The following is a 14,106-nucleotide window of genomic DNA, read 5'->3' on the forward strand; positions in this document are numbered from 1 at the left end:
CACACGTCCCTCCCCACCCCGCACCCCGCACCCCGCCACGACTCTCCCAGCAACACTGAGGCTGCTGAGCACTAATAGCGTTGGAACGTTTGCCAGTGCCCAGCAAAACAGCCTTGGCATCAAGGAGACAGGTGTTTGTCAGGGAATGGCGGGGCCCTGCACCTGTGGCACACAGAAGCACCGTGAATGCTGGCGAGTGGCTGCAGCCATTACTCTCCGTCAGTGCTAATCAATTTCACACCCTCTTCAATGCTGATAATAGATAATCTTGTAGGAAGCAGCCCAAGTTTCTTTTTTTTCTTAACATCTTTATTGAAGTATAATTGCTTTACAATGGTGTGTTAGTTTCTGCTTTATAACAAAGTGAATCAGTTATACATATACATATGTTCCCATATCTCTTCCCTCTTGCGTCTCCCTCCCACCCTCCCTATCCCACCCCTCTAGGTGGTCACAAAGCACCGAGCTGATCCCCCTGTGCTATGTGGCTGCTTCCCACTAGCTATCTGTCTTACGTTTGGTAGTGTATATATGTCCATGCCTCTCTCTCACTTCGTCCCAGCTTACCCTTCCCCCTCCCCGTATCCTCAAGTCCATTCTGTAGTAGGTCTGTGTCTTTATTCCCGTCTTACCCCTAGGTTCTTCATGACCTTTTTTTTTTTTCTTAGATTCCTGCTCCCTGATGCCCAACAGCTTCCTCTGGTCTCTCTCAAAAAACAAAACAAGAGAAAACAACACCCTCCCCCTCCCCAAAAAACCAAACAAAAACCAAAGTCTATTCCAGGTTCACCTCAGATGAAGCATCTGATGGTGCCAATGCTCTGGTCTGCTAGGACAACTCCTTCTGGGTTATCTGGTAAGGAGGATGCTCTTAGGAAAAGGACTGCCTGGCATACTTAAAAGTTACATGGGAATTCCAAGGGAAGCTAGGAAAATCTAACAACAGCAGTAGCTTCTACTTATTGAGCAAAGTAAATACATAGTTTATGATAGCACTGAAAGGGAGGTGTTATGACCATTTTACAGATGAGAAAATCACAGCTCGGAGAGGTCAACTCATTTGCCCAAGGTCTCAGAGCTAGGAAGCAGCAGAGCTCAAATTCAAATCCAGGCTTATCTGACCCCCTACCTCATGCACACCTTTCTACTAGGCTGCTGCTGGCACTCCATGAAGACAGTCGCTGATCAACCTCTCATTGTGCTTTTAACCCATTTCATTTTCAAAAAATGGCAGTTACCACAGTATGCTCACCTGAATCTGAGGGAAAACGTTAAGTTGGAGGGGATTTGAGAGACCGCCTTTGCTGATGCCACATTATGGCTAAGAATCTGGGGCTACACAAGGCGCAGTGACAAGGTGTGGCGAGGCAGTGATTGTGAGGTGCATGCCCGCACTAAAATCCTAGCCCTCGGACTCCCAGGTGCGCCTTCAACCAGCCCTAAAAATCTCCTTCAGCAGATAACTTGGGGAATTCCGTCAGAGCAGGAGTTCTAACTGTCCCATGGCTGTTTCCCTACAAAAGTCTAGGGAAAGTTCAATTTGTTTCTGATTATCATTCAGTCAAAGATGAAGAATATATACTTTGGCACTTTAACAATCACTAAGTGTCGACCATGTACAAGTTACTGTGAATGGAGAAAAAAAGGGAAGAGGAAAGTTTAATCAAAGAATAAAATAAAGGGGGTGAGGTGTGTGGAATGAAAGGACTGTGTGTGGAACATGCTGGTATCTGAAGTCCAGCCTCAGAATTCAGAGTCTCTGCCATTTACCCTGTAATAGTATCACCACATTAAAGAAGAAAGTCCCAGTCAATCAATCAACGAACATCTGAGGACTTACTAGGTTTAGAGAGCACAGGGAAATCACAAGAATAATACATATGGTTACCTATCTGCTGGTATTCATAAATGAAGGTATAGTTTGTGAAAGGGAATGGGTGGCTTAGAAGGGCACAGACAACAAGGTCACTGTTTTCCCCAAGCTCTAGTCTCTCACCCTGGCCTGAGGCACAACTTGAGGGAAGATGCTAGTGTAATTCCCAATGTACACAGCTCTGCCTCATGGCTGGCCTGCCCCAACACGGACGGGAGGGGTGCTGAAGCAGGCTCTCCCACCAGGGAGGCTCAAAAGCCTCCAGTGTGTCTTTAAGGCAAGAAGAGTGAAAAGAAAATAGAGTGATATAGCAAATCCAGATCACGAAGAAAATGGGCTCTACTACAGACTTTGAAAAAAGCAAAAGAAAGGATCATTGTGCAACGTGACCATAGACTGAGGGTACTTTCCTGGTGGTGCAGTGGTTAAGAATCTGCCTGCCAATGCAGGGGACATGGGTTTGATCCCTGGTCCAGGAAGATCCCACATGCCATAGAGCAACTAAGCCCGTGCACCACAACTACTGAGCCTGTGCTCTAGAGCCCACAAGCCACAACTACTGAGCCTGTGTGCCACAACTACTGAGCCCGAGCGCCCTAGAGCCCACGTGCTGCAACTACTGAGCCCAAGTGCTGCAACTACTGAAGCCCGTGCTCCTCCACAAGAGAAGCCACCGCAATGAGAAGCCCGCGCACCACAACGAAGAGTAGCCCCTGCTCGCCGCAACTAGAGAAAGCCCACACGCAGCAACAAAGACCCAACGCAGCCAAAAACAAAAAGAGAGAATACAAATCAGACATTAACCAATATGAAAACCTGCCCCGATTAAAGGGACAGATGAGAAATCAGCTGAGGACAGAGATAGCAGAGAACAAAATAGAAGCAGATGAAAAATACAGGAGGTAGGATAACACCCTAGGTAAGTATGGCTTGTCAAGAAAAAACATCTAGTAGGTTTCATCTCCCTCAGCAACCACCTCATCAGACAATGCGGCTCAGTCACTCTGACCCGGTTTGCAGGCCGTGCTGCAGAGCTTTGAGCTCCCTTCTCTAGGTCTCCAGGTTTCATCTGCAAATGAGGGAACTGTATTCAATGACCTCACAGTTTCCTTCCAGTGCCTCCCTATGACTACAGAAGCCAGCAAGTGTGTGTGCCAAGACACACTCTGCCACTGTGGTACCAAGTCACAGCACTGTGCTTTGGTCAGATTTTCGAAGAGAAGCTCTTATCAAGGGTACCTGTGCTACCACCCAGACTCCCAGGTCAGACCGGGATCAATTGTACACATCCATCCTCTTCAGGGACTTCACTCCTGTTAAAAGGGCAGTTATAATCACTGGCGGACTGTCATCTGCTCAGCTCTTACGACATGTTAGGTGGCACACAAAGGTAGATGGCACCTTTGCCCTTGCCTGTCCTGTGGGGAGATACGAGGTGCACAAGGGACCCAATGGAGTGCAAGTCAATAGCTGGCAAAAGACAGGCAGGGATACATACGTGTTTTTCCCCTTCAATCTTCTTGTCGGCCACCTGCATTGCATCCAGATATTTAAAATGCAATTCCATTAGCCTGTCAACCTGAAAGAGAGATACTTCACAGGCATGAGTGAGAAAGAAAGAGCATACCAAGGCAAGCGAACACGGGAGCTCCTATTCGTCTTACTGTCACTCCCCACAAAGGGAGAGCCACTCTACCACTTCTCACTCTGGATATGAGCTTTGCTGCGGAACACATCAGGAAGGGATCAAACGGCTCGGGCAGAACAAAGCAAACACTTAGCATGGATGCAGTTTGAACACAGGCCATTCCCGAAGGACACTATGCATTCCCAGCCCTTCTAGGTCTCCCCTGAATTCACATTGTTAAAAACAAACAAATAAATAAAAATTCAAGTCCCATCTTGCACAGAGAAGAAGCATGAAGTTACATACTTGATATTCACTTAGAACTATACAGAAATTTCTTTTTTCAAACTGAAACCTTTCATGTTCAGATTCTGCCCCAGAGCTGATCTTTTTTTAAAAACGGTCTAAGTAAAATCTCTTTCGTTGCTTTTCAGTCAGAAGAGAGTGCAAGAAAAACTCCTTCACAACTTAAAAAAAGCCCCTGACTTTTGCTTAGCAATAACCTAAAAATCAGTTTCAAACTTAGCAAAAGTCATGCTTCAAACATGGCCTGAGGAATACTGAGTGGGCTTGAAAGTTTCATTTTTTCCCTAAGACTTCCGAAAGATTGAAGGAACACTGTGAAGCCAGCCTAAACTTCTAACCTCTCTTTTTACTGGGTTGGCACCACTATGGTTCTTGGCAACCCTGGTATTTACCCAGGAGCTTGTATTGATTAATAGTAGATGTTGCTTCAACACAGCATCAGACAGGAAGACTGTGCCCAAACCTTCCCTGGTTAACGATGATGACCCTAAGATCTTATATATTTCAGTTTACCAAGTATTCTCATATCCACTATTTCCTTAAACATTAGGAAAACGTGATAAGGCAGGCAGGGAAGACAGAGAGCAACCCTAATTTTAAAGATGAGGAAGCTGATGAACAGACATTAGGTAATGTCACCAGGGTGACATGATTGCTAAGATGTTCTGTGTCCTAACCCAATGGCCGCTTCTTCTTTCTTTTTTGCAAACAACAATTGCACTTATTTGTATTACTTACATGGCAACAAATGGTTTCATTGCATATTAAGAATTTTTAAAGCACTGACCTGATCTTTTCCTCCTCATCTTAATGATCCATAATGGTACACTGTTGCGTACAGAAATGGTTTCAAAATATTTGGGGTCAAGGGTGATGCATTAGGAGATGAGAGGCAGAAAAACCTTTGACATCCAAACCAATGGAGCCCAGATGCTGGAGAAGATATTTTGGGGCAGGAACACTTAACCCAGCACTCCTCAGGTCGCATCAGGGAGATAGTGATTCTATTCCCGCTGGTCCCAGTCCCATCTTTACAGTCCAACAAGCACCCACCTTCTCACTGTCATTTTCAGTGAATTTATTCAGAAGCCGGGTCCGCTGCTGCCCTCTCAGGTTCCGCAGGAGGGAAGCCAGGATCGAACAGACATGCTCTGGGTTGGGAAGGAGAAAAGAGAACATGCTGTGATCAGAGCAGTAATCATTACCTCTCTTCAAGCCTGGTCTGGTTCTACTGAAGGAGGAATAAGTAGGTCTTCCCTGACTGCTGCTATTGCTTAATAAGACAAGAACCTAAATTGTGTCAATGGAAAACGGAACTGATTTTCACATACGGTGCAAGAAACATATTCAAAAGGGATTATATCCCCAAAGACAACTTGAGCAAGTGAATCAAAACTAAGTTAGAATTTCTGTTCTGCCTATAATTAATTGAGTTTTATTGTCTGCAACAGAATCTCAAACTAATCCCCCCATTTACAGAAATAACCGGTAAATAGAGTATGAATACTAACCATGAGGTGAGCACATAACGAACAAATAAGACATGTTCTACCATATTCTCAAATTACCTTATAACTTTCCCAGGTAAATATCTGAGAATTAAATAAGAAATATGAAAGGGTCCCAGTGCTATCACTTACATTCTGGTGCACCTAAAATCCCTACCTCAAGTTTAAAGACAGCAGGACAGTAAGGACTTCAAAAGGATAACAATGTTTTTTCAGTCCACATAACCTATAGGCTTCTATTATGAGATACTATTCTTCTAGCCAGGGAAGAAAAGGGTAATTGAAGGGTATATCATAGGCTTCAGCTGTAAAGAGGTTCTTTTCTTTAAAAAGGATTTTAAAAAACCAAGGATAATGACGTTGAAAAGGAGATGGCAGAGTAAAGTTTGTTTTGAAATAAAGTGCTCACAGTGCGGGCAACAAATATTCTGTTTGAAAACTGACTTACATCTTCAAATGCCAAAGTTTGAGTTCTCAAAAAGTCATTTTCCTCACTTATATCAGAGAAGCATTCCTCACTACTTCATTTCCCCAATCTCTTAATGCTAGAGTTATTCAGTCTTTAGACTTCTATTTCTACCTCCTACTCCTTCTTCTATCTACTTTCACCTCCCTGGGGATCTCATCTAGTCCCACAGCTTTAAAGACCATTTACGTGCTGACAACTCCCAAACTTGTGTCTATAGGCCAGTCCTGTTTTCTGAACACAGGCTCATGAATTCACCTGTCTACCTGCTCTCTCCACTTGGTTGTCTAGCAGGACTGAACATGGTTTTGGAACCAAGCTCCTGACCTCCCTCCTCAGGCCTGTCCCCAGTTTGTTCCACTGAGTTAATGGCAACCAGGTCCTCCAGTTTCTCAAGCCAAAAACAGTGGCGATATCCTTGATTCTCTTCTTTCTCACACGTCCCACAGAAACCTTGTCAGCTGTAGTTTCAAATTACACCCAGGACTCCATGTCTTCCTACTGCTACCCCCACTGCCATTACACTGGTCCACAGCACCATCACCTCGTGCTTGGAATACGCAGCAGCCTGCTTGTGGGGCTCTCTGCTTCCACCCTTGCCGGCTTTGGCCTGATCTCCATAGAGCAGTCAGAATGATCCTTCAGGTTAAAACCTAAGTCAGACCCTATCATTCTTCTGTGTAAAACCCTCTAATGGCTCCCCACTCACTCAGACTAAATGCTGTTTCTAACGTCAGACAGGCTTCTGCCCTGGGGCCTCTGTACTTACTGTTTTCCTTGCCTGAGATGCTCCTCACCAGACTATCTGCATGGCTCAATCTTCAAATCTAGTTTTACTCAACTGTCATCTTCTCAATGAGGCTTTTTCTTGACCACCCTATTTAAAAATGCAGTGCTCCAACACCACCGATTTCCAAGTCTTTAACTGCTTTATTTTTCTCTTCAGCATGCATTATCTTCTAAAATACTGTATAATTAATTATTTGTTTTGTTCACTGCCACCCTTCAATTAGAATATAAGCTCCTTGAAGGAAGGGATTTTAGTCTGCTTTGTTCATTGGTATATCCCTGGTCCCACAACAATGTCTAGCACATAGTAGGTGCTTTAGAAATACCTGCTGAATAAATGGGAAGAAAGCAGGCTCTCAATACAAGTTTTTGGTGGTGGTGGTGGTGGGACCAGACAAACAAACCACTCTTGAACTCTGGGTATTTTTCAAATGCCTTTGAACAGCTTTCACCTTTTGTATATAGTGCCTATCCCAAGTTCAGAGTAATAGCACCCTTGCATTGGTAATATGCTCTCAAACCATCAGTTACAAAATGGTCCTTAAAGATATTTTGCATTTGGGAGTAAGTGGATGACTTTTTCTTAGGGAGCCATCAGTTTGAATAAAATATCTCTAGTCAGTAGATTCGCTTTTTTAAGTATAAATTTTTCTTAAAATATGCTGTGGAGAGAGGTATTATACCTTCTCAAGACCCCAAGTTCTCCCCAATATCTTTCTTCTAACTTCCGATGTAAAGCTGGGATTGAGCTGGTATAAGCTCCACCTTCATAAAAAGGAAGGGGCACGGAACAGGAGTAGGGTGAGATGAGGGCAGAAAGTGGCGAGTGGACAGAATAGGACCTGCCTTCACAGGAAGGCAAAAACCATCATGAACCTAGGGTAAGGAACCAAGACAGCTCAGCTCAGGGTGACAAAGTATAATAAGAAGGGACGTCTTTGGAGGCTCACATCAGGCAAAAACAACAAAAAGAACAAACTTCTGTGTATGTCAAGGAGAGAAGATTAGAGGAAGGAAGAGTGGGGGACATAATCAGTTCTGCAATCTTGGGCCAAGCAACTGGATGTGGCTCTGATCTCTTCAAGCTGGTGAACAGATGTGGGACAGGCCATAAAAAATGCAGTGAATTTTAACAAGCTTAGTTTTGAAACTTTGAAATTACTCAGCATGACAACTGCTAACAACTTCCATGTATATATATGACAATCTGACAACCATAGAGGAAGAAAAAAAAAATCAGCCAGAGAGTTCTCATAGATTATCTAGGCCAAATCTCTTACTGTACCTATAGAAAAATCAAGGCCCAGAGAGAAGTGACTTGTCCACACAGCTAACTGGTGAAAGAGGTAGAACCCAAATTTCAGATTACTCACTCAATCATTCACTGACCACTTACCTCTGTGCCTGGCAAGCACCTGGTTATCAGGGCCTCCAAACAACATAGTATCCCTAACCTTAAGGAGCTCTGTGTTTAGTGGGGAAAACAAAACAATAATTAAAGTGCAGTGTGACAGGTTCCATCACTGAGGTAGGCAGAGGGGATCTGGGGAGCACAGACAAGGTATAGCTGACCTAGAGGAATTCCCACTGGAGGTAACAAACAACTGAAAATCTTAAAACAAAACAAAACTAAAAAGCCATGGCTGACAACTAGATAGAGAAGATAGAGCACTCCAGGCAGAAGGAACAATATACGCAAAGGCCAGTTTGGATGGCGTATCACATACACATGCAGGAGGAGAGGCCAGTCAGGTGGGGAAAGGCTGGAGAAAAAAGAGACAAGGATCCACCAATGAATTTTAAGCTGTAGACAGATAAGACTAGATATGAGTTTAGACCAATCCTTGGCTGCTAGATTCCTTTCAGAGATCAAGATAATGTTTCTCTTTCCTGATAAATTTTTTGTGCTTTTTACCTGAGTTACCTCTTTGCCTTGGCTGTTAAGAAGCTCAAAGGTGAGTCCATGCTCAACCACAGGAGTCAATTTCTTTCACTACTTTATTATTGACTCTCTCCATCCTCCAGCAATGGATTTTAAAATAAAAGGAATGGATGCATATGGTAAAAACCAAACTATACAAAAAGGTATGAATGTCCTCAACAAATATTTACTGAGCACGTACTAATATTTCTTTTCCCATACTCCTCTCACTACCCTGTTCACCTCTCCCAAAGGACAAAAAACTACTAGTATCTTGTGTACACTTACAGGAGGGGAAAAACAATATATATACACACACACACGTATGTATATATACATACATGTGTGTAAATATATACACACATATATTCTCTACTATATTTTTCCATATCAGCACATACTTTTTTTTTTAATGGCTGTCAGGAATTCCACTGAACTTATTTATCATAATTTAACTAATGCCCCAGTCATGGATATTAGGTGGGTTCCAGTTTGGGGTTGTTTGTTGTTTTTGCTATTAGAAACAATGCTTCAATGAACATCCATGTACACGTATCCTGGCACGTATACCTTTGTTTCTGGCATGGATACACTTTTGCACATATATTCTTATGGCATATTCCTAGAAGTGGAAGTGGTGAATCAAAAGCTATTGACATATAAAATGTTGAAAGACATTGACAAATTGTCTTCCAAGAAGGTTGTACCAATTAACTTCCACTCTCAGTATGTGTATGTGTGTGTATCTCTGTGTTTTGTACATACAAAAAGCTTTGATGATTACCTTTTATATGTGGGAAGCATGTAACTTAGTAGGAAAAGCTTACATTTTGGAGTCAGACAACATAGGTTCAAATCTAAGCTCCTACCACTTGCTCAAGGGCATGACCTTAAGTACTTGCTCAAGGGCATGACCTTAAGTAAGTTAATTAACCAGAATGTGCTGGGAAATACTTACATGCACATACACATATATCATACATACACACTGAGAGTGGAAGTATAATTTTACATACATAGTGTAAAAGAATATCTGTTTTCCCATATCCTCACTCAGATTGGATATTATCCAACTTAGAAATTATGACAACCTTGTAGGTGAAAAATGGGATCTTCTTTCGGTTAGCATGTTTTTATTTTTATTATGAATAAGATCAAACACCTTTTCTGATGTTTACTGACCATTTGTATTGCTCTCTGTGTGAACTGCCTGGCCTTATCCTTTGCCCATTTTGATTTCTATGAGCTCTTTGTAAATTAAGAATATTACCTTTTTGTCTTCTACACTGCAAATATTTCCCCCAGTTTGACATCTGTCTTTTGACAAATTCTTACTCAAAGCTAAGATTTAGTATCACCATATTGTTTTGCTGTAAGTTGCTTCAAATTCTGGTATGAAAGTAAGCAGGGTACAATAATAACTGTCACCAATTTATTGTGTATCAATAACAGTAGGCTTGAGTCTGTACACAATTTTCTCATTGAATCTTCACTACTAAGCTATGCAAAAGGTACTATTCTCATTTCTGATTTATTATGCAGAATCCAAGTGTCAGAGAGGTTAATCAATTTACTTAGTAGGTCATGTCCTCGAGAGAGTGGTGGGAACTTAGATTTGAACCCATGTTGTCTGGCTCCAAAATGGAAGCTTTTCCTACTAGGTTACAGGCTCCCACATATAAAAGGTAACCATCAAAGCTTTTAAAGAAGAAACTTCTATGATAAAAGAGATCAGAAACTAAACCATGTAAAACCTGAAAATGTGCTTCATGGGGGGGCTCACTGTGTCCAAAAGACAGGCACTATGTAAATGTGGATTAACAAAAAAGTCAATAGTTTTAACGAGAGGAAAGTGAAGCGAAAGGCCATATGGAGGTAAGACACGAATAACACCCTTCTTTTCTCTCTTACTGAATTACCCTTTCCAGAAGCAATTTCTAGCAGAGTCCAAATAAAGAAGTGACTTTGAGTTCTGGGCAGTTCCACAAATACTAAACCAAAACTTCTCAATAATTCTCCCACTTAATCTTCCTGATTAAAATGGATGAGGAGTTGCAAGAGAATGTTCCTTTATTTTTTTGGGGGGGGGGGGGGTGGGGGGGCCATGCTGTGCGGCTTGCGCAATCTTAGTTCCCCGGCCAAGGATTGAAGCCAGGCTCTGGCAGTGAGAGCGCAGAGTCCTAACCACTGGACCATCAGGGAATTCCCAAGAGAATGTTCTTTATATACCTCAACAAGATGGGATGTGGGGTGCTGGTGGCACAGAGAGAGTGTCAGGAGCTGTGATTTTCCAAGAGGAAAATATAATATAGAGGAGAATCATTTTTTCTGGAACTAGATCATATTAGCATGTATTTCCACAGCTCATCCCAGCCTGGAACAGGAGATACCTTGATCAATTGCAGTGGTATACTAAGAACAATGACATATACCTATTAGTTTGGGATTTTAAGTAAAGGACAGGTTGTCATAGGCAGACCTGAATCTGCCTATATTCTTTGCATCTCTCTCTCTGAGCTTCCCTAGGAACAGATTTCAGCCCAAGGTGGTGTCAATTTCTCACGCACCAAGGAGATGGCGAGAGCTGCTGGCACAGAGAGCAGGGGAGATAACAGGTTTATCTGCTGGCCAACACCGCTCAGCTGCTCTGTCATTTCGACAGGATAAAATGGAGGCGAAGGACGGCTATGGAGCTGTCAATATAGACAGGGTGGATGTGGTGGCCCCACTGCAGAGAACAAGCTCTAAGGCAGGACCCAGGAAGAGCAGAACATATGCACGCACGCGCACACACATTAAAGGAATCCACAGGGGAAGGTCACGCAAATCTACACTTTGAAGTCACTAGGTAAGGAGGCAGGGGTCTTGGTGGAGAATTAGAGAGCCAGTATTGAAACTGTGTGCCAGTGTGAGTCCCTTCCTGCTGGGTGCCTTGCTCAACAGTCAGACAACTGACTGCCTCAGACACTAATTAGTGAAACTGCCTAGAGGAGTGGCTCTGGCCCATTCTTCCCCCAGCTCAAACCTTCCCCCAGCTTCAGGGCCTCTCCAGAGTGATTAGCAATGGGTTAGACCCCCCTGGATATATGCAATGGGGGCTAAAAGTTTGATTCTCTAGGGTCAATCAGAATTCTGTAATTTTCAGAGCTGAAAGGAGAATTAGAAATCTTTGGTTCAACTCCTCTGAGATTTCGCGTATAGAAACAAAAGCCCTGATAAAGGATGTGATTTGCTGCTTCCAGTCAAAAGTACCTTTCTAGGCCACTGAAATCTAGATCTGCAATTTGTCCCCCCACTCCTTATTTTTTCCTTCTTAAAATCATGACAAACACTTTTGAGAATCTGATGAACCCTTATGCATGCTATTCCCTCCCGTATATATAGATACAAATGCCACATTTCCATGAAGTTTCAGAGCGTTCCCATCTCTTAGGGATGGCTCTTGGGTTAAGAACCCAAGATCTAGTATAGATCAGAGGTCTTTCCAGAATGGCACAACCAGACTGTGGCAATCACTCTAACCAGCCTCCTGCAGTATGTGCCACTTTTGTAAAGAATGAGATGGAAGTGCATTTCCCATCCTCATCCTTAAAGAAGTATGGTCCAAACCCCAATAGGCTAACGTCACCTCTCCCTGTGAGGAGAGTTATTCATCCAGACGGGCCTATAAACAACTAGGCCTATCAGTGTCCTACTGCTGAGAGGTACACTGAGAGGACTAACTCCAGGGACCTCCTCCAGAAACGCCAAGTGAATTAATTAATTATGTGGGGCTTCAGGATCAGACAGGCTTGGATTCAAATCTTGCCTCTGACACTCGCTAGCTGGTTAAGCTAAACCACTGGCATACTGTTTAATCTCTGAGCCTCAGTTCTCTTATTTGTAAAACGCGGCTGTCCCTTCTATCTATTAAATCCATTGTATCAAATGAGATATGTACACAGCAGGCACTCAACAGACATTAGTTTGAGATCTGCTGCATTGAAAAAGAGCATCACAAGAGATTCTCTCACTGAGGCACCTGCCAGAGATCGCCACCTCACTCCTTCCGTACTGCATCCTGATCACATGTTGGCAACTGAACATGTTTCAGTCGGCCTGGGCTATTCTAACTAGCCCCTGCTGAGATAAATAGGAACTTAGATGGCTTGACTTTCTCAGCTGGTAGGGCTATTTTCTACAACTCGAGATTTGTTCTAACTCTAAAATGGAACAAGGCCAACTTCACTCAGACTCTTTAATCCCACAATAAATTAAAATAAAGACCTTATGTGTGGTTGCCTATAAAGCCAAATAATACAAGATTCTGGGAGACCTGCAAACAGCCCTGAGGTGGGCAGTGGCTATTTATCAGTAAGCTGAAGGACACAGCACATCTAAGCAGAGATGGTCCTTGCCTTTTGATCTTGCTGCAAGAACTGAAAACACAACACATGATCTGCAGAGGAAATGAAAAAGACACTCTCCTTTATGAGTTTTGTAACCACAGGACAAGTAATTACAGGGCACCAAGTGGTACATACACCAGCCATTCCTTTACTCAAACTTCTGAGTACCTACTGTGTGCCAGGCAATGTACTAAGTACTGGGACCGTAGAGATGAAAGAAGATGGTCCACTCTAGAGAAGCTCATCCTCATCATCTTATGGGCAGGGCTGGAGGTGTTACACTGGCAAGTAAACGTCTGTGAGCTCACAACCCCAAGTTTTCTATGGCAAAGCTGGTAGACAGAAGCTAGAATTTTGGGTTCTAGGAGCACACTTAATTCTTGAAGCACATATTTGGACCACATTCTCCAATCCTGGGACAAATGGACTACTATTTATATTAGCAAGTCTCCCAAGGTGAGGACTGGGGTGGAGGTAGGGAACAGAGGGAAGAAGGTGACAAGGTACACAGTAATAATCCCCAAATGTGACTTCCTCATCCTTCTGTGCCTCTGGATTTCAGAGGTGTCCCACTTGCATCTCTGTTGGAGTTTTGGTCCCATGAGGCAGGGGAAGATTATATTTACCAGAAAGGAAAAGGAGGCATTAACCAGCTGAGCTGGGCCACAGGACTATCTTTGGGACAGGAACTGACACTGATTTATTCATTTATTCATAAGATAGAATCCTACAACATATAAGATACAGTGTTTGGGGACTGAGACAATGAGACAATCCTGCCCGCTAGGTGACTGAGGTATACTATGTCTAAAATTACTTGACAGAAAGTGATAGTGAATGGGGAAGGGGCAGAAACTACTAATGAGGCAAATACTCTTCCAGTGAGGATGTCTGGGAAGGCTGGTAGGCAAGATGGCACTTGAACGGAGCCTTGAAGAACAGAAGCAGGTAAGAGAAGAGCCTCGGCAGGAGAAGGGGCAACGGGAACAACAGTATTCCAAACAGATGGACAAGCGTGCAGCAAAGGCATTGAGTTGAAACGTACAGGGTACAGGCAATGAACTGGGAGGAGACCAGTGTGGTGGGAGGGAAGGGGGACAAAAGGTGATTAGGTTGGAAAGGTGGGGGAGGGGTGCAGATAATGGATAAATGTACATGCTGGACTATGGAGAGTGGACCCTAACCAACACCCCAATGGCCTGGCATTTAAATACTGGCCCAGCATGGC

The 14,106-nt window shown here is 43.3% G+C and overlaps 1 protein-coding gene across 1 annotated transcript in view; it reads right to left on the bottom strand.

The window, feature by feature from the left end:
- CTNNBL1 (catenin beta like 1) overlaps positions 1–14,106 on the bottom strand; it is a 170,092-nt gene that overhangs the window by 30,033 nt on the left and 125,953 nt on the right. Inside the window, exons 12-13 of the mRNA XM_032605835.1 lie at positions 4,860–4,957; positions 3,372–3,452 (exon numbers count right to left, since the gene is read on the bottom strand). Of these exons, the coding sequence (XP_032461726.1) occupies positions 3,372–3,452; positions 4,860–4,957 (179 nt within the window). The remainder of the gene's footprint in view (positions 1–3,371; positions 3,453–4,859; positions 4,958–14,106) is intronic.

This window comes from Phocoena sinus, chromosome 15, assembly GCF_008692025.1.
Source record: "Phocoena sinus isolate mPhoSin1 chromosome 15, mPhoSin1.pri, whole genome shotgun sequence".
Taxonomy (NCBI): domain Eukaryota; kingdom Metazoa; phylum Chordata; class Mammalia; order Artiodactyla; family Phocoenidae; genus Phocoena; species Phocoena sinus.